General features: G+C 38.8%; 1 protein-coding gene across 7 annotated transcripts in view; it reads right to left on the minus strand.

Moving 5' to 3' along the window:
• The window catches only part of MTA3 (metastasis associated 1 family member 3), a 199,007-nt gene that overhangs the window by 48,805 nt on the left and 129,248 nt on the right, over positions 1-20,954 (minus strand). The window contains exons 22-23 of one of the 7 annotated variants that reach the window (XM_083828826.1): positions 9,943-12,362; positions 8,360-8,446 (exon numbers count right to left, since the gene is read on the minus strand). The exons of 2 other annotated variants lie outside the window; for them this stretch is intronic. In XM_083828826.1, coding sequence (XP_083684952.1) covers positions 12,328-12,362 — 35 coding nt within the window. In that variant the 3' untranslated portion in view covers positions 8,360-8,446; positions 9,943-12,327. Of the gene's footprint in view, positions 1-8,359; positions 8,447-9,942; positions 12,363-20,954 lie in introns of those variants that run through there. 4 more of the 7 variants (XM_083828832.1, XM_083828831.1, XM_083828828.1 and 1 more) reach the window with 4 other exon arrangements.

Genomic DNA, 20,954 nt, shown 5'->3' on the forward strand with positions numbered 1-20,954 from the left:
TGTGGACCTGTTGAGACCAGTGAAGTCCCCTGAACTCTCATACCTTGTTTGAACTGAGAAAGAGAAATACCCCAAATAAGCTCTTTTCTTTCCTCTAGTCCTACAAAAAAAAAAAATGATTGTGTGCAGTTTTAGCAGATTTGGCTTTCATTTCAGGGGTTAGAATAATACTGTTCGGGCTGCATATACAGCCCCTGTTTCGTAAAATAATGAAAGTTAATAGACTTTCAAGCCCAAAGTTTAATAAAATCATAACATCTCCTTCCTTTCTTTTCCACTTCCCCAAATAATAATTTTCTCAATGAACAAATCATGACGGTTTTTTGTTTGTTTGTTTGTAAATCAAATATCAGGTTTTAATCTCCTCTGTTTTTCTATTTTAAAGTGACCTGTAATCCCTGGAAGCCAGAAGTACATGTGGGAGCAGGAGATCTTTCCCTTATCATAGGAACTCCTGTAGGAAGATACTAAACCATGGCTGCTGATGCATGCATGGAAATTAGTAACACTCCCCAGCAGCAGCTCTAAATCCTGTGATACTGAGGAATGTGAGATGACTAGAAAGAGGGCAGAAGTTACCAACAGAGGGATTTTACAACACAGGTGCGAACAAAACATATTGTAAACAGCAGTATGAAGTTCATTAGCGAGAGAGATAAGGGGTGGGCCTCCCCCATAGCATGCCATGGAGCACATGCTGCATGAAGCAGTGGGAACAGGGAAAGTGACAGCACACGGAGCTTCTTCTCATAAGTGCACTCCACTCTGATCCAGGCACACAGGAAAGAAATTCGTCTCTGACTGTATTCCAAGTCTGGGCAAGATCTAGAACATCTGCCAAGATCCATTTAGCTGAAAGCTAGGGGCTTGATGGAGCAGGCAGCATCAACTTGCAGCAGTGCACAGGGCTCCACAGTTATGCTTGCATGAATATACAAATATGTATTTGTATATTTATATTATTATATTATTTTTTCCTGTATTAGGAAAAAACAGCCATTGATTTTTAATTTTTGTATTTTTAACCTGCTGCTATATAGGTAGGTATTTAGTTTGTGCATTTCATTTCTTGTATTTAAGTGCAAGCACATATTTAAGCAAGGCACAAATTAAAGAACCAGGGTGATCAGAAGAATGTACAAGTGATCTGAAGCATGTATAAGTGATCTGAAGCTTGTTTTACCAAAAGTTAGCAGGACAAACGCAGATGTTCTTGTTTCCTTTTGACACTGACAACATGCCGGGACTTCCACTGCTAAGTGCCGTAATGAACTGGCCCTCTATTTATTTTTTAAATTATTTTTATTATGCACACTAGATGGTGCTCAAGTTAAAAAATGAGTGGCAACTTTGATAAACTTTGCATAAGATTAGCAAAATCCATGTTCTTTCTTTGCAGTACATTTAATAACGGATCAGGAAAATACGCTTATTTACCTGAGTTTCCTTCTGATTGCTGATCATCATGCATTTTACTAAAATTGCATTTCACTGGCTTGGTTCCTAATCACTACTGATTTTTAGCTACATATTTATGAAAGTTTTGCAGACAGCCACTTGTAGCATCCTGCATTATTGAAAGCTGGATGAACTACATGAATTTAAGTACACAGCTACAAACAACATGACAAAAACTTTTCTTCAGCCATCAGAAATCCACTATCTGTGTTCATGACAGCACTGGCCTGTAGAAACATCTGAAAACAGGATTATTTATTTCTCAGTGATCATATTGGATTAACCTATCAGTTTTTGGAAACGTTATCATATTATTTGACATTTCAAACAGAAAAATTGTACCAAATACGTTACTGACCTTTATCCTAGCTGCAGCCTGAGTTTTGGGCAAATCAGGCTCTTTCCAAGCAGCAGAGGTAGAAAGAACTAGGCATTTATAAATCTACACTTTTAAATAGATGTCAAATCCTGGCTGAAGACCGATTGACCCTTCTGAATTGGCAACGATTGAAAAGGAGTAGTCACGATCAGACGTAAGTGAGAACACAAAATTGGTGAGGAAGAGACAGACATCAGTGCTGGATTGGTCACAGGCAGATACATGCAGACAGTCAGAAATATAGATCCTTGAATTTGTCTGATGACGTTGCATGGATTAACTTGAGATCTCTTCTACTTTTTCAACACCCTCATGCAATTATTTATTTCTGCAAGGTTAATAATTTCTTAGGTAAACCCAGAGGCTAAGTTAGGCTGTGGAGAGGTGCCCTGTTCCAGATGTAGCTGTGCAGCTGAAGACAGTATGGGCCTGAGCTGTTTGTCTTCCATGGCCATCAGAGGTTGCTGTCTACTTGTTAGTGGATTCCCTCCCTACTTGTTAGCGAATTCACATGAATCCTCTCTCTCATTTCAGAAAATACCATGTAGTTAATCCTGGTTTTCAGGATGACTTTGAAGCAGAAAACAGCAGAGTCCATACTATTCCTTCTGAGAGGGCAGAAACGCCCAGCAGAGGATCAGTAGCAAGTAGCTGTTCCAGGGAGACATCTCTAGTCAGCATGGATGTCATCTCTAGTCAGCAAAGTGAACATCAGCCCCACAGCCTTAGCCCAGTCCAGCCACCAGCTCCAGTTTTGGAAAAATTATGACAAATTATTCCAAAATTGCAAACCAATGGTCTAGGGAAAATGAGTTAGGAAGCAGATCTAATTGAATTTCACAGTACTTCACAAATTTCCCTAAATATTTGCACAAAACCTGAAAGTGAACTTGATTTTTTTTAGCCTCCACCTGCTGCTTTGTCACAGTTCAACTGGGAAAAAAAAAAAAAAGACTCCAATCTACTGGAAATAACAAAAGGCAAGAGAGTGTCAAGTGCTGTTTGCACAAAGAGAACTGTGCAATAAAGAAGTTCATAAAATCATGAGCAAAGTTCACCTTTATCCTCTACAAATAACATTTCAACTTTCCTCTGTGTGTACAATGAAAAAAACACCAGTGTTTCATCACATAGAACCATACAATACCTTTCAGTGTATTATCCTATCTTTTCCCTATGAAGTGAAAAACAATAAAAAAGCTGTGAATAGGAATCACCCTGGATTAAAATGTAGGGAGCCCACTAGGAGATAATCCCCCTTATCCACCTCTTGATTCAGACCAGAGGAATACACCTTTCTCCTCCCTTTGTCATGTAACAGTACACATCTACTGCAGAAACTGGTGTGATGACACCCTCTCCTGTGTCCCTGGCTAAGATGACCCTATAGCCACTAACAGCTCCTGAATCTCTCTTTTATAAAGAAATAATACAGCCATCACTACAAAGCTATAAATCTTAAAAAGCATTTTTTAATAATTACAGGGAGATATTAGCCCTAACCTAAAGAGCTTATAAAGCTTAGCCTACAATCCTGCTTCAGGATTCTTTGTTAGCTTCGAGAGGATTTGCACAGATGCAGGACTTTGACCATAAGGCCATTTCTAGAAGGGTCATGCGACTTTACAGAGATTATTTCTACAGTTCTTACGGTGAGAGTGGGATTTTTCAGAACATTGCCAGACAGGATAACTGATCTACTCGGGAAATAATTTCTCTATCTCTCTCTGCAATCACACAGTCTTACATACTGCTCCTCGATTTGAACTACAGAGAACCAGATGCTTGAATAGGAGGTTTTTGAATATTCTGTTTGATTCTCTACCAGGCACAAGAGCATGAACACAGAGTAACGCCACTTCTTTTATGAAGAATTTTACCCATAAGAACAGAGAGGTTCAGAGCACACCATCATAGACAGCACCTTGCTGGGTTGTCACGCTGTGTGCCTTTGACTTCAGCAATGTTTTCGCTCTGGTTTTAGAACAGTGTATGTAGGTTGGCCCAGATGGGCAGAAGGCTGAAATCAAATCAGCAAAATGAAAAGAGCTAGTGAATCAGGTTTTCTCAAATTAACTGCTATTTAAAAATAATAAGCAACTGCCATTGATTCTCATTAGTGCATCAAGGGAAGATGGAGAAAATCCAGAGCTAGACACTCACTTCATTTATATTCTTCTACTGAAATCTATCAAATTTAAAGCACACAAGCAGTAAACAGAAGAAAGCTACTCAGTATTCAAGTAGCAGGTCTAATTAGAGTCTGGCGAGGCATGTGCAATAGATACACTTGAGCCAAGGCCTAGAGCAGAACTCATTTAAGCGTTAGGGACGGATAAAAAGCCAAATAGGTTGAGATCCCGAGTTTGCAGCTAGTCCCTGTCTTTAGAACAGACGGTACAAAGCCAATGGCTCCAAATGCCCTAGAAACCAGACAGATTTCAAATACTAATCTGGATTTGACTTCCGACTCTTTGGCCAATACACTATCTAGGTTCATTGCCCTCAACACTGATAGGTACAAATTTGTGATTTTGAAGACCAGGATACATTCCAAGTAAGAACTGAGCATATCAATCTTCATCAGTAAAGGAAAGAACAAAGGAAAGAAAAGTAAAGGAAGGTGTAAGGAAAAGAGCAATGGAAGAACAAATGGCCTTAAACTGGAAAAAGAAGAAGGGGGCAAAAGCTTCTAGGTGCTTATAGCATCATCTGAATTATAACCTTCTTTGACTTCATCTTTAAGTGAGTTAAAAATCATAAAGATGAGGGTTCAAGGAAGCAAACATGGCAGGACTGGGGTGCCTGAACCAGGGACTGGATCCAAATGAGCTATTAAATAAGAGAGCTGGCGTGTATTCTTGTTATGCAGTGGTGGAATGGGAGTATCTCCAGAGGACTCAGCCAGTCTGAACCATTTATTAGACTCCAAGTTGCAGCAGTGCCAAGAAGCCTGCTTTAGCCACAAAACAAGAGACCATACATGGACAGAAGCACCAGCTGGACAGACTGTCCCTATACTTAGCATTTTTAGAATAAGCAGCATCAGAGCAGTTTGTCTGCATAAAGGGACAGTCAGCAATGATCCAACCTTTCCTTCTCCTGGGCATTCAGCAGCAGCTGAGCCAAACCCATACACCCCAGCGAAAAGAGCAGCATCAAGCTCTCCTTTCTTCTGATCCGTGTACAAGAAGCAGGAGAGAAGCAGAGACAACAGAAGAAGATACTTAACCATGCCTTAACTGTGCACGTACAAATGGCAGGATGGAGTCTAGTCCCCTTGAAAAGGCCAATCAGCACTTTGCTTGCTATTAGAAACAGGGAAAATAAGCACCAGGGCTGGGTCAACAGCTAGAACAGTCAGACCATGTTCCAGACCACGCAACACAGCTGTGTTACGGATGAAAAACATATCCTAAGGATCAAAGACATTCAGTGTAACTTTGCTTAGATTCACTGTCTGAAGAGATTAAAATGCTAATGAAAATCGAGACAGCTCTCCCACTCAATCAATGCATTTCCCTGCACAGAGCTCCCAACTCAGAAAACTTTTGGGGGAGATGAACTACTCTGTCTCTGTGTTTTATTGACTGCACAAAAATTAAAACTTTGAGAAATGAATCACACATATTTTAAGTGGCCAGCCAAATGAAGGAGAGAAAACAAATGTGGAGCCATTCATCAATATTATACTCACTACATTTCCATTGCATCTGCCCTAATAAATTATTTTACTTTTCAGTAAAATTTTTCATTTAAAACTTTTCATTTACTTTTCAGTTGAAGTATAAGTAGTTCCTTTTTCCAATATGCCTCTACAAGGCAGAGTAAATAGCATAAGTAGAGCATGTTGATGAATGCAGTAAAAGCAAATACATTGTCCAGAGAACTGGAAGAGAAAGGACTGCTTGAAGGAATGATCCTTCAGCCACGGCCAGTCACAAACGTTAACAAAAGAAAATCATGTTCAGTGGCCTATTATGCTATGCCATGTTATTTTAAGGTTCTATGTGCTTTACTCCTTAGCTTCACAGAAGTGCTTGTGAACCCCCCCCAATTTTTTTTTTTTTTGCTACTACTATCCAGAATGTACTTTTATTTGCCTAAGCAGAAGATATTAGAGAGAAAGCCACTTTTAGCCCAAAGGTGATACAAGCTGCTTCCTCCACATTTATGAAACTATCGATTCACATTATGGAGGAGCAAATCTCCAAAGTAATAACATAGCTAAAAAGTTGGGGGGTGGGGGGGAGGGGGGGGCACCCAGTCCTGCTAGCAAATTAGGGAATCATCATACTTCTCCAGACTCAATGAGGATTAGCTTTTGGGAGGAGATTCTGCAGTCATGAATAACTTGGTTAGAAGAGAATCAGCATCAAAATCTGTATCTAATCGTTTTCCTCCCATTCTTTTGCCTTAAGCAGTAGAGATTGAAATTTATTACATGCAAGAGATTTTTGTTCCTTATCAGACTTTATTAAGCCACATGAAAAACAAATGTCCTCATCACATAGTATCAGTGACAATTCTAGTTCTTGAGGAACATCCCAGCTATACAGAACAGACTTTGAGTGTTTATCTCAAATAATTATTAGCCACAGGTAGTGCCTTGGCCTGGCATCTAGGTGTTACCATAATATAAGTAATAAGTAGTTTTTCATTTCCATTAAGATCCTTTACTTAGCTTATAAGGAACACACATTTAATGTATGCACAAATAATGTATATTTGAAGAACCCCACAATGCTAACATCTGGGCTTATAACATAACAGGGTCCCAAAGCCCACACAGGGCTTTTACATTAAGCTGAAATGGTAACAGTCAGTACGCGGCTGGTTTTCTATTGTATAAAGCAGCCATAGTACATCTGAGTTCCTGGAAAAGCATGATGGTGTCAATTAAGTCTAAGAAAATATATTCTGCGTTTACAGCATTTTATGAAAGTTCTGCATATACCAAGGTCCAAAACAGAACTCAGCTCCTTGTAAAATACAGTCTTCAATAGTTTATGTTTTCAGGTCAACAGCACAGGTTTTTCTTCCCTCCCCACCCTCAATTTTCTGGTGGCTAGTGCGAGAGCAGCCTGGAAAGTAAAACACGAAGTACATATCCTTTCATTTCTGAGGCTTTGTATTTGTGATCAATAACTTTACAGTAAATAGAAGGATTAAGAGACTGAAGTGGCCACTGAAGTATATATTTCAGCTAGACAAGGGAAAAGCTTTATAGTCTTGCTTTGAAATTGATGAGTGTCTTGGACCCTTTAAGTATCTTGGACTGCTTTTTGAGTGTGGCTTCTTGTAAACCTGGTTAAAGAGATGCCAATTTTCCCAGCTCCCCCAGCAAAGGACTGCTTCCAGAGATTGTCTCCTCCTCAATACCAACATTCCTCATGAAGAAGGACTACCAATATATGTAACTTATTGTGGCAAGTAAATCCAAGCACCACAGAAGAACTACAGTTTTGCAACTTAGAATTCACATAGGCCTCTTTAGGGAGAAACAAACAAGCGGACAAAAAGATAATCCATTCTAACGCAGACACTTGAAACAAAATGTACCTTGTGGATCAAACAGCATGGATCCATGTAAATAACAACTTTCCCACGACAGATGGAACAATTAGGAGCTGGAAAGAATTACCGTGGACAAACCTGTGAAGTAACAGCCATTACCTCTGTTCAGAAGCCCTGTGTATGGATGTCCTCCTCTGCAGAAAAACCATCCAACTTATTTGAGGAAATTACTTCAAGATGCTAGTAAGGAAGACTATTCACTTTACATTCCATATCCTCATAGAAGCCACCAGTTCTAGGTGCTAACAAATTAAAAACAGGCTAAATTTTTGACACTAACACAGACCTGCAAGGTTCAGATGTGCCAACGAACTGTATTTTAGAATTTTATGTGGTCCTTTCACTTAGATTTCAGTTCAGTCCTAGGAATTTTTCTAATTCCAATGCAATGACCAATATCACTTCTGTGTCTGTCTTCTGAATCTTCCCTCCTAATCTCCAGTTCAACTATTTGTGTTTTTAACTAGTGCAGTTTAACTGTTCATCAAATGTCAGGTTTTTGATTACTGAATAGCCTACTAGAAAATAGTGCCAACATAGAAATTTGGTTTCCTGCAAAAAGGGCCAAGAGTCACAAAGCTTGTACACAAAGACACTTTAATGCAAATCAGATAGTACTATGTTTCATTCTAAGGTGCTCCACATCCTCAAACACTCAGCACTGAGCCTCCCAGTTCTACCGTTCCCTTGAGAAATTCACTTGCAGTCTAAACAATAGATTTTTTTTTAAATGACATGCTTCTTTATGCTTCTATTTTTTATTTAATCTTCAATACTGTATTTCAATACCAACCGTTAAATCTTTATGAGCATCAGGAGCATATTCTGCAAATTTGTTGATCACTGTATAGTACAATCTCAAAACTCTTATCCAAACCCCATGTATTCCAAAATTAGGTTTCCTCCCTCAACATGCAACATTTGAATAAGAAAGTCCTGACTTACTCCAAAAAATTCCACTGTGCAGTTATATAAACTCAGATCTCTTGACACCCACTCTGGTTTATGAAGACACGGGTTTATATAAAAGACCTTCAAGAAAAAATTAAAAATGAGTATAATTTTGCTGACATTTCCAGAGGATTCTAATGCTTCCATTACCATAGCAGTACACACATATATAAATACACTGTGTCCACTATATTGTACTTTGCAGTATAATATTTCTGAAGGAGTACAATTGTTCTCTGCACAAGGCTGTAGGATGTTATGCTGTGACTATATCAGAAACTACTATGCAGCCATTCCATTTTATTTAAAACTTTATAATTAGGAAAGTACCTAGGTTAAAATGGTATTTATAAAAATTCTTGCTTCAGATTAATAAAAAGTGCACATTCGGTAAGCGCAGATTCCATCTCATTTTTTTCTACTCGTTTATTCTTCATTTCATTTTCAATCCCCACTTTTTCATACCATGCTGCAAGTTTTGGACTGTAGAAACAATAGCTATATTTGCTTTTGATCAAAGCAATGGTTTAAAAGATGTAGTTTTAATGTCATCAATACGTTTCAAGTATTTCAAGAGCTCATTTTTTCCGTCCTACACAACCAAACTTCCACCACCAAGTAATAGCCTTTAAAAATAATCTGAAAAAATATACAAAAATATTTCAAGAGTGCAGAATAGCTATATACTTGAAATCAGCAACAAGGACATTTTAAATTTCAACAAAATCTTCTTACTCTTTATGAGACCTCTGAACACAAAAAGAAAATGCATTTTGCATGGTTTTCTAACTCCATATTTTTATGAGCAGAGGCAGATTTTCAGATAGCTTTCTTATTTAGCAAACAAGAAAATAAATCATACTGCAAATGCAGTGCTGAAGCTGCCTTGATTCTCTTGCTCACATCCATGGTAAGAAGCAAATGTCTTGTCCTTGCTTCTGAGGTTTATGTTTATACTCAGTGTCACTGTTGATGACTGAGATATGTTTGCTAGGTTTAAAATAACTAGCTTGAGAATCTTGACAAAAACAGTACTGAGCTCTGATTTGCTGTGGATATACTGTTATAACTTACACAGGAATGTGTCATCTTTGCTCAAGGTCAGTAGAACAAAATCTTCAACAACAGACAGCATGGAATTGCAAGACACTGTGGAAAGAACTGTCACAATTTCTACAAAAGTTTTTATGCCCAAACCCAGCAGGAACACATCTTCATCTAATTGTCCATCGATGCTTTCTGTTGAAATTCACAGGTAAATCCTGTTTCCATCCTGGAGAACATCTTACAGGAAAGTTAAGACAGAGAGAGAGCAGGTAAAGACAAAGGTGCGATACACAGCGTGCAGTTCTCTGTGCACTGTCTGCATTTTAGGGGAAGGAAGGTCTCTATCCAGCTGCATGCGAAGCAGTTTAAAGATGGAACTGAAGTTATTTCAGTAAACAGTCTCCTCACTGCCTCACCCACCCCAAGGGTTGGCTATTGCAACCTGTGAAATGACTCTGCCTGGCAGGGGCACAGCATTACTGCCAGAGTATCCAGATGAAGTGCCTCAGCAAAGGAGGATTCTTCCTTACCTTGCTTGATGCAAAAGATAGCTGTATCAGGCTGCGTAACAGGGAGTTGCGTTAGGAATCTCTCACTCCTCAGAGGAAAAGAAGAAAAAAATGACTTCACAACACACTATTACAAATGCTAATATTTTTGTCAAAAGCAGAAACACACAGATTTTACAAAATACTAGCTAGACATTGTAGCACACTGACTAAAAGAAATAATTTGAGTACAAGCTTAATAAGGCAGGGTAAAAAAATCCATCACCTTACAGCAAATGACACTTTGAAAATGAGTCTGCTGTGTGTGATTTCAGTGGTGCCTGAGGGAGAGAAAGCTCTTTCTGTTCATGTTTTTCATATTTTCAGTCAAACAGATTGCTGAATAATCATGTTTTCTTTATTTTAATGGGTGAGGAAGCTATTATACAGAAGGTGTTTCCATATGTCGTAGTTAATAAAGGCATTCTTACTAATAAGAATAGGTTGTCTCCGCTCAGTATCTGATGAAAAGCCCTCCTGTTGTAAGGAAAAGCAGATCGTGTGGATAGAAGAGACTCCTAGGGGAGCACACTTCAGTGGCTACTGGCAAGAACTGTAAGCAGATAAATCCCAGGTCTTCTCCAATCGATTCCCAATCAGTGACATTCACTAGGGTGCTCGGGGTACTAAAAGCACTTCGTGTCACAATTTCTCCTTCATATTCACCCTTTTCTTGCTGGTGAAGGACAGTGGACAAGACCTGGATCCATCACTCTGGGAGATCATCAGCAAGTCCTTTCAGGACATCAATGTGCTTTCTTTTTTGAGATAGCATCTGGATGACCATTTCAGGAGTTAACAATCTGACATGGACAGCACAGCTAGTTATAGGCTGGTATCACAGATGCTCTTTCAGGCTGAAACTGAAAATTGCATGGGGGACAAATAAGTGGGGGAGGGGGTTGAAACACCCAAAGGTATGAGACACCATTTACACGTTTGTCTTTCTAATCACAGAGCTGGGCACACATCCACAACCAGATGAAAACCTGACATCCGTACTATACTGTTAGAGCTACCTAGTAAAGAACTAGGAAAAAGTCTTGAAGCTCATCTCAGCTTATTGTGATGTGTTCAGTGTCTGACTACCTCTGAAAAACCATATGGAAACCAAATCTATGGAAGGACATAACTTGCCTCAGATAATCAACATATTTCAGCTGGGTTTACACAGCAGTGCTACACACTGGTTGCCTCTTGATTTCAAAGTAGGGCAGAGATTGTTCACCTGTAAGTACCTGAGTAGAAAAAAGACCTGCGTCTGTTGCCATTCCCACTTTCAGGGGAACTGACAGCTTCCTACAATTAGTTACAAAAGGCACATCATCTCTCCATGGTAAGTGTCTACCTGTAGCCTTACAAGCATGAATTTCAATACATTCTGCAAGACAACTTTCTTAACCTGATGTATAAAAATGTAGTAATTATTTTGTGGAGAGGCTTTGTTAATAGGAAATACTCTATTTCCTCATGTTTTCCTGGGAATTGCATTCCGCTGGTTTTGACTATTCAGAATAGACTTCAAGAAATGCCAGAAATACCCAAAGAAATAGGTGGATGCTTGCAAATATATAGAAATTCGGACCAGTTCTTACACATGCAACTTGTCCAGCTGGATGTTCACTGCCACACATAATACTTTCCAGGATTTTAAACAAGAGTTAATATGGCCAACATTTTGAAAATTTGACACTAATTCTGGGCACTGCCTAATTTGGTCTAAGTTTCAGAACTGCTGAACAACTCCTTGTTCACATTTCAGTGTTTGGATGCTCAGCAGATCAGAAAATTAAATCCAAAGTGACTCAAGCCGATACTGTAAAATTCAAATACCCAGTCTGCAGCTCATTTTGAAAATGCAGTCCCTAAAGACTAAATCCTGCTTCTAAGACGCTGCAATAGTTTTGAAAGCTGCCTGTTTTCGTATCACACCACTAGAAGGCATAGACAAACGTGGTGGGTGTACTTTGCGTCCATACTCCGTGTGGTCAGTGTGAACAGCCCCTCCCTGACCAGCCAACTCGGATGATTGGGAATGAGGGGAATATAGCAGGATGATCATTGATAGGCTTGCACAGCGAATCAGAAGTAGCCCCTTGCAGAGGCAAGGGAAAACAAGAGCTGCTGTTGGATCCTGCCCAGGACACAGAACCCAACTACAACATGTTCATATAGTGTGTCTGTCCTGAAGATGTGGAAGGTCCTGTTGTATCTGCATTCATAATTAAGATTTTGACATGATTATGATGCTGATGCTGTTGTATCTTCAGTGCATGATGGTTCTTGGCTCTGTTCGTGCCTGCCTATTGTTCATGAGAGACTTTGTCTTTGCAATGATTGGAGAACAAGGTGTTCTGGAAGCTCTTTTCAGCTGCGATCTGGTAAACTTCTTACGGATTTTTCTGTATGGAGGGAAGGAGGGAAAGGAGGGAAAGAAGAGAGAGACAACAAGAGAGATAAATCTCAGTCTTTAACAGACTGCTCGAGAGCCAACAACAAACAAACAAGCAAATACTCTTACCAGAACAGGAAGGCTAGTTCATGGAAAAGAGACTTGCAGTCAACAAGAGTGAGCCCTGGCCATCAACTGATGATTCACAGTTGCCTCCAACTAGTAACTCATAATTGCTCAGTGAAAAGTGAATTGGTGTTAGACAATACTTGGACAACAACATTATATGAAATCTTAGGCCAAAATGCTCCAATAAGGAGTCCTTATATGTGATTTCAATATAGGAATGAAGGATCACAGAAGAAAGAACCACATTAGCACCCAAGTGAATGTGTTACTTCTACAAAAGTGATGGACTGAGACCAATTTTCAGTGTTATTTTCAATGCATCAATTCTGTTAGTAATGGATCACTGCAGTCTTTGTGCTTTTTGAACTTGTGCGTTTCAGGTGCAATAAATTCACTTTAATTTTAGTCAAACATATTAACTACAGGTGGTCATGTTGTTTGTATTATAATCTCATGCAAGGATAATTAATTCTGACACAAAAAGCTTTATTAGGTTCCAATTGCTCTGCTGCCTCTGTATTGTTATAAATCAAAATCATAATGCTGACCATACAGAGTAGAGTAGCAGAAATCACAGAAATGACACACACACAGAGTATGTCAAGAACCATCTTCATTGGCAGAGTCCAGAATATTAGATGTTGGTGGAAAATTGTTTATTTTCTGAATTCACTCAAGTCCATTATCCCAGCTTTCATTTAGGTAGTTTATAAATTACAGAGATTTTGAGCTTATGTAATTAAAGTGAATGATGTCCTCTAACTTTAGAGAGACCAGGCTTTCTAATTCAAACTTTCCAAGTTGAAAATCTGACCTGATTGCAAACTACACAGTGCTGAAATACATCAAGGTGCATCAAGGCTTTGACACAGTAACAAAATAAGTGATTTGTCCCTTTCATCTTAACAGGCTGCTAACACTGAGCCTGGAAAATGGTGGCACCTAACATTGAAAATACAGGGGCAGCTTAAAACATGCTCTTATTGAGTACTAAATAGGCTCTTCTTTGCATGTTAAATTTTCAACACATATTTAGTTGCTGGTTGAGTATTCCTCGGAAATCTAAACTTTCAATTAAGTAAATGAGCCACAGAAGAGACCATAATCAAGGACAAAACAAAAAGCCCCAAATCAGGATAATATATCATGATCTTGGAGGTTACAGGGAGCCTGAAAAATACACCTATTTTAGTTTATGTATATGAAAGGAACAGGGAAGTATTTGTCTTGGCTGCCTGAAAGCAGGATGTCACCAGCATCTTATGGCCTACAATAACAAACTGGGATTTAGCATCATTCAGTAATAAGCACAATAAAAGAAAAGAAAATTAATCCCCAGAAAGGAAAGCTTAGGCTATTCATGCAGTCCACCAAGACACAAATTTACTGTTTGAGTACTTACTTTACATGGTCATCTTTATTTAGGCCTAAAAAGATATTCAATATATTGACAAGAAATTGCATCCAGAATGGTAAAATCATAGAAATTTAAACTGAGACTGGTAGAAATATGCACTTCTAAAATGAGGAGACAGCTAGGTTTGGTAAATTTATGTTAACAGACAAGACCTGTTACCTGCAACGATTATAACGGGGATCATTCCAGAAAAAGCTTAAAGAACTGGATCCCTTCTGATATATTTATCATGGAAGTGCCTAAGAATGGTTACATAGGAATTAGGTCTTCTCCCTCTGGAAAGGTGATGGGATTGCTAGACCAGCTGAAGTACATCTACACCATGGCACACAGAATGGGGAAAAAACAGGAGGAGCTAGTTGCCACTGTGCGGCAGAAAAGCTATGACATAGTTGCCATCACAGAAACATGGTGGACGACTCCCATGACTGTAGTGCTGCAATGGCTGGCTATAAACACTTCAGAAGGGATAGACTAGGAGGGAGAGGTGGGGACGTAGCCCTTTGATGTTAAGTAGCGTTCATATTGCCTAGAACTGAACAATGGCAATGACAGGGTTGAGTGTTTGTCGGTAAGAATCGAGGGGAAGGCCAACAAGGCAGATGTCATGATGGGAGTCTCTTATAGACCACCCAGCCAGGATGAAGAGGGAGAGGAAATATTCTATAAACAGCTGGGAGAACTCTGACAATCACTGTATGTTGCTTCTCTGAGTTGTGATGAACGGAGTTAAATCCAGTTGGATGCCAGTCACAAGTGGTGTACCCCAGGGCTCAGTGCTGGGGCCAATTCTCTTCAATATCTTTATCAACAATCTGGACGAGAGGATCAAATGCACCCTCAGCAAATTTTTCAGACACCAAGTTAAGCATGAGTGAGTGTTGATCTGCTCGAGAGGGATCTGGATAAGCTGGATCCATGGGCCAAGGCCAACAAGGCCAAGTGCCGGGTCCCGCACTTGGTGCACAACAACCCCATGCAGAGCTACAGGCTGGGGGAAAAGTGGCTGGAAAGCTGCCCAGCGGAAAGGGACCTGAGGCTATTGGTGGATAGCCAGCTGAATATGAGCCAGAAGCATGCTCAGGTGGCCAAGAAGGCCAAAAACATCCTGGCTTGTATCAGAAATTGTGTGGCCAGCAGGACTAGGGAAGTGATTGTCCCCCCCTGTACTCAGCTCTGGTGAGGCCGCACCTCAAGTACTGTGTTCAGTTTTGGGCCCCTCACTACAAGAAGGACATCGAGGCACTGGAGCGTATCCAAAAAAGAGCAACAAAGCTGGTGAAGGGCCTGGACCGCAAGTCTTATGAGGAGCAGTTGAGGGAACTGGGGTCGTTTAGCCTGGAGAAAAGGAGGCTCAGGGGAGAGCTTATTGCTCTCTACGACTACCTGAAAGGAAGTGTTAGCAGGGTGGCGGTAGGTCTCTTCTCTCCAGCAACAAGTAATAGGACAAGAGGAAGTGACCTCAAGTTGCACCAGGGAAGGTTTAGGTTAGATATTATGAAAAAAATTCTTCACTGAAAGGGTTGTGAGGCATTGGAACAGGCTGCCCAAGGAATTAGTTGAGTCACCATCCCTGGAGGTATTCAAAAGACGTGTAGACGTGGTGCTCAGGGACATGGTTTAATGGTAGACATGGCAGTGCTAGGTTGGACTTATGATCTTAGAGGTCTTTTCCAACCTAAGTGATTCTATTCTATGATTCTACATTTGCTTACAGACGTTTGTATTTATTTAAAGAACCAATGTGATCATTAGTCATTTGAGAAGCCCACAGTTTATAGAAATGTGAGGTAATAGTTCACCCATCTGAGTTTTTAATATGGCAACTTCATAAACCATCAAGTAGTTCCTAGTACTGAAAGTAATTGGCAGTTCACACTAAATATAAGAACGCTAAAGTATTTGTGATTAGGATTTATGACTATTAAATAACAACAGTAAAGTCAAAAGATGCAGTTATTAACTACTGGTTCCAAACTAGCATGAAGAATGGCAGAATTAAAAAGCGGGAGGTCATCAGCACTGCATCAAGCAAACTGCAAAAACAGTTTATGACCTCTTCAGTTGGTATTAATGAAAGTATCTCTATCTAGGCTGTCAGAAGGCCTAATCTCGTATGCGCTCTGAAAGGAGAATCCAGCACTTCTATTTAAACAGGATTGTGATTAAACAGGATTCCAGAAATTAGCTTTCTGGGATATAGCCTTTCAGAAATAAAATTGGAAAGATGGAAATTTCCACTGACTTCATTAAACATGCTATTCGAACAATTGTTTTGCTAAACCCAAACCTGGTTCTTTTTACTCTAAAAATATACAGGGTGGAGGAAACTGACTACGCTGAAGACTTTAGCATCTAAAAACAGCTAAACCTTTTAATAGCCACTGATAAGGTTTTACAACCCCTCAGCTTTTTTTTTTTTTTAAACATTTGAGCATGCCGGTTGTAACAGTAACTGATGAAAGGCAGGAAATTCAAAGATAACATTGTTGGTCCCTCTCTCTCTCAAAACACTTCAACACATTCTCCTCCCTCCCTAAGCAATACAACAAATTAAGGGCAGAGTCACCTTTAATGTTCAATTTCCTGTCCCTTTTTGAGTTAACACCAGCCATATGTTTTAATTACATAAAGCTTTTATTTGGTGGTGGCAAGTAAATGGCTTTAATATCTGTAGTGATGATAACATCCTTTGCAGTTGTTAGGAAAGAGTAATTGCTATTTTCCTCTGCTTTTTCTTTTGATTCTTGTACAAGTGCTTGAAGGATGATGCATTAAAGACTTCATTTGAAATGCTAATTAAAAAATATTTTAAAGCCTTTGCATTGTATTTCTAGTCCTCCTGAGACCAAAGGTTGGAAAATAAATCAAACCTTCAAATAGGTGATTGGTATATAATGTTCACTATGCTCATTTTTATGTCAAATGTGATGCATTGCTGCCAGTGTGGGAAGACGGCAAATTCTTTATGTCTGCATGACGGTAACTGCAGAGAAAGGTAAATAAGACTTCTAGCAGCTATTCAGAGAAATATGGAAATGTACATAAGTACTACATACTATTAAGACGTATTTTCTCTTTGCAAGTTTTATGCAAGGACTGTAACATACTGGGTAGAAAGAATAGTTAGGCTGAATAGGACACTTATACCATGCTTAAATGTAACCAGACAAAAAAAAATTTCAAAGAACCAAGCCTTTCTTAGGAATTCAGTGAATTCTATGCAACTAACCATCTGCTGAAGTTAAGCACAACCCTATATAACCTGTTGTGATGTCCAGATTTCTCAGCAATAGAATAGCTGCTAGCAAAATTTCTGATTTGTAAAAGCTGACTCAAAGTTCTGTGCTTAAATGCCATGCATTAAAATAGAAGCGTTTTTAAAACTTGAATAGAATAAAGTGACCTTCGTCAATGTTAGTCAAGAATGCATTTTTCAAGCCTTTTCTAATCTGAGTTAAAGGCATTACTTGCTGTAGCTCTGTTAATATCAGGCATATCTGTCTGTTACTGCTTCTATATATATAAACTGCTGCGTATCAGTATTGCCTCCTCGACATTGCATTGAGTTGTGATTGGAGCAACTTTGTTCTATTTGGCTATACCAACATTATTTAAGAAGGAATACAAAATAAATTCAAGTTATGGCAGAAGATTTTACTGAGAGAGAATTGTGTGTAAAGGCCTGCTCAAACTTTAGCAGATGACAAATCTTGTTTTGAAAGTGAATGCAAAGAAACATTTTCTTATGAAGGTGAACTTGTCCATAACCCTTATATATAAAGGGTATATATTATTATTATAATTATTATTATATATAGTATATAATAAATACTGAGGTCCAGAAATGCTTTTGATGCTCTGTTTCCACTACAAATATATTAAGGACCTATTACAAACCCAGCTACAGAGTTTTAAGTTGAAGTACACTGCATTATGATTCCTGCTTTACCTAAATTAGTTTGATATTTTTGCTAGAGTCTTTCTTATACTCATGTAATTTGAGCAACATTTTCATATTCCAAGATCTAGTGCCACGGAAATGAACTATCACCTAGTTGTTGCTGGTAGCACAAAGATTATGAACAGGTTGGTAGCAGGCATAAGAGAATGGATTCACTGAACAGTATGAAAGCTGAACTCCTCCCTAATCTCTAGATTGGGATGAAGTATTCATTATGACTTGACAATGGTAAACAGGAATTTAAAGTTGCCAGTTGTACAAAATAATGCCACCCTAGAAGCAGGTGGAGTTTTATACATTGAGTACAGCAAGGCAGGATTTTGCATTATGGTACAAGTTTTATGCAAAAGTTGCAATCAGTATAACCAAGAAAAACTTTAAAACAACAAACAAAAACAAAACCAACAAAAACAACAAACCCTGACAAACCCTGTAATTCAGATAACAGCAAAACTCTTCTAGACAAAGATTTCTGCAGTTGCTGCTGCGGCTCCAGGGCAATGTAAGCTTTGTGCAATGTAAGTTTTGAGCGCAAGCTCAAAGCCAGTTAGCAAAGCACAATTATTTTCAAAGTAATCATGATTCCTTGGGGGTATTACACTTAATTGTAATTTCTCTGAGGGTTTGTTTTATCCAGAGGTATACTATAATTACTCAGTGGATTAAATTACAAGTGGGGGTACTATCTTAGGAGTCTGACAGTCTTTCCATTAATTTCAACAGCCTTTTAAAAAAAGTGAAAGGCAAAAACATGAGCAATGCTGAGTCTGCTAAAAGAGAATTTAACTGGGATGAACCTGTAGGCACAGATCCTTTGAAACCTGACAGATTACAGAATGACTAACTCACATTACTTCCTTCATTTCTACCTGGGTGAAAATGAGAAGGAGTGTGAATGCTGTATTTTATTTACCTATTTGGCTTGCTGATTTAGACTTTTTGTTTCTTTCCCCTCAGCACTTTACAGTAAAGCTTACCTATATTCCATTAAAGTTTTGATCTAACCTTAAAATTGCAGAAATTAGGAGGAATGTACTTTGAAGGCACAAGTGGGTTGATGCTGATATGCTTTTTAAAAATAAACTCCTTTGTGAAATATTCATTTACAAAACAAATCACAAGTGTTTTAATAAGTATCAGGCTACCGGAGAGCATTTGCCATAAGCCACTTAGTTACATTATAAAATTAATATAGATGGCAGAGAGTGGTACGATCTTTATAAGATTAAAGAGGTGCTGCTGTAGACACTCCAATATCATTTAAATGTTTTAAGAGCTTGCCTTATTTTTCTCCTCCTAGCAAGGACGCATTTTCCTTTGCTGGTGGTTATCTTCCAATTTGGCATGAATATTTAGATGAAAACTGTCCTCAGTGAAGAATATTTTACAGACACACCGGTTTAACATCATGGTGTCAGATCTTCCTGAGCAGCTTAATATAGTATTTTCAAACACCATACTACGTTGAAGGCTTCTCTGGCATTTTGTGTTTCAGATCAACAGCTTATAGCTACTATGAATATAAAAAGTAGTAAACTTTCTAGAGCATTTTCTTTACTGTGAGGAAAAACCCAGGTCGTTTAAAGCATAGACTCCTGTGATCATGTCATGCCTGAACTGTGGCATGGCATAAACCACCCCTCTGTCTTTCTTGCTGCTGGTTTAAAATTTACTCAGATAAATTTCCTTTGAAGCAGAAACCTTCACTTTGTGTGCATTTATAGAGCGCCTAGAACAACAGGGACCTCACCTATTACTGAAATTATTAATATTGGTTTTACTGCAAACAACTGGGATGGCTTTCGGAAAAATCATCTCATCCATCAGGTTTTTCCGTGCTTTCATTTTAACTGAAAACAGCATATTTCATTAATACTGTAAGATGTCTAAGGATTCGCAGAGAGAATAAATTGAAGAAGTGCACAGTATTATTACAGCATTACTGGTTGTTTTTTTTTTCAGATGAAAGCTGGAACTGAGAAAAACTTATCTTTTAACCCCTAAGAAGTGTTACAAATAGACACTGTCATACATCAGTCATCACATGATGACTAAATCTTAACAATCAGCAATAGACTTATTCTCACAGTTCATCTGTGAGCTTGGTATTTACCACCAAGAGACTAAATTTACCTATTGCAGACAGCTAGGGCAAAAATGATTGCACATCGGTTTCAGTGCAACACGGACTTGATCACTTTTTGCCAAAACTGGCAGCACCAACTCCACTGAACTCCTTCCCACCCCCCTCTGATTTCTGGTAGGCACAATTAAAAAAAAACCAACATAGTTGGTAGGAATGATAGACACCACAGGTCTCAACATGGATTAACCAGCTGGATTAATTAATGGATGGGCTTGCCCTGGTTCTTGGGAGAGTTTTGCTAACTCAGCGGTGACATCTCCCATTGCACACCAAACAGCAGTGTCTATCAGAAAAGCATGCATAGAGCCATATGTTCCTCAGAGAATTTTTTCCTTGAAGGGAAAAAGGCCTATCTAGGATTCATAGCATTCAACAACAGCATCCACCTTGGTAGAGGGGATAAGAGCCGATAAGACCTAGCAAAGGTAGCTCAATGGAATGGATAAAAAGTAAATTATTCATACACTTTAAAACAAAACAATGGCTCAGGCTTCAACAGATGTGTAAGCTGAGCTATGGGACAGCTGCTTTGAACTTTATCTGAAATTAATTAGCCTCTCCTTAGCTACCATGGACTTCAGATAGTTTAAGGCATGAATCCTGCTCTGTTAAAGAAAGAGTTGCTTAACCTCTCTTCCCCATGAACGTACACACAAGATCACTGCAAATTTATCAATATGCAGGCACCCTGGGAATCCAAGGAGACAGAAAGCTTTTTGCAGGCACAAAAGACAAAAGATCTCAAAGCAACTCCTTTATGTTTCCCTTAACATACCAGACAGGATGTCAGAGGGACATCACCCAAACACTATTTATACTTTATACTATATAACTTTATGCTATATAACTTTATATTTTACCAGTGTAAATTTTCATCACCATCTATTAATTTTTAAGACATATAGTTACTTTGTATATTGATTAAACATCACCTACTATTAGATTA

Source organism: Anser anser, assembly GCF_964211835.1.
Source record: "Anser anser genome assembly, chromosome: 3".
NCBI lineage: Eukaryota > Metazoa > Chordata > Aves > Anseriformes > Anatidae > Anser > Anser anser.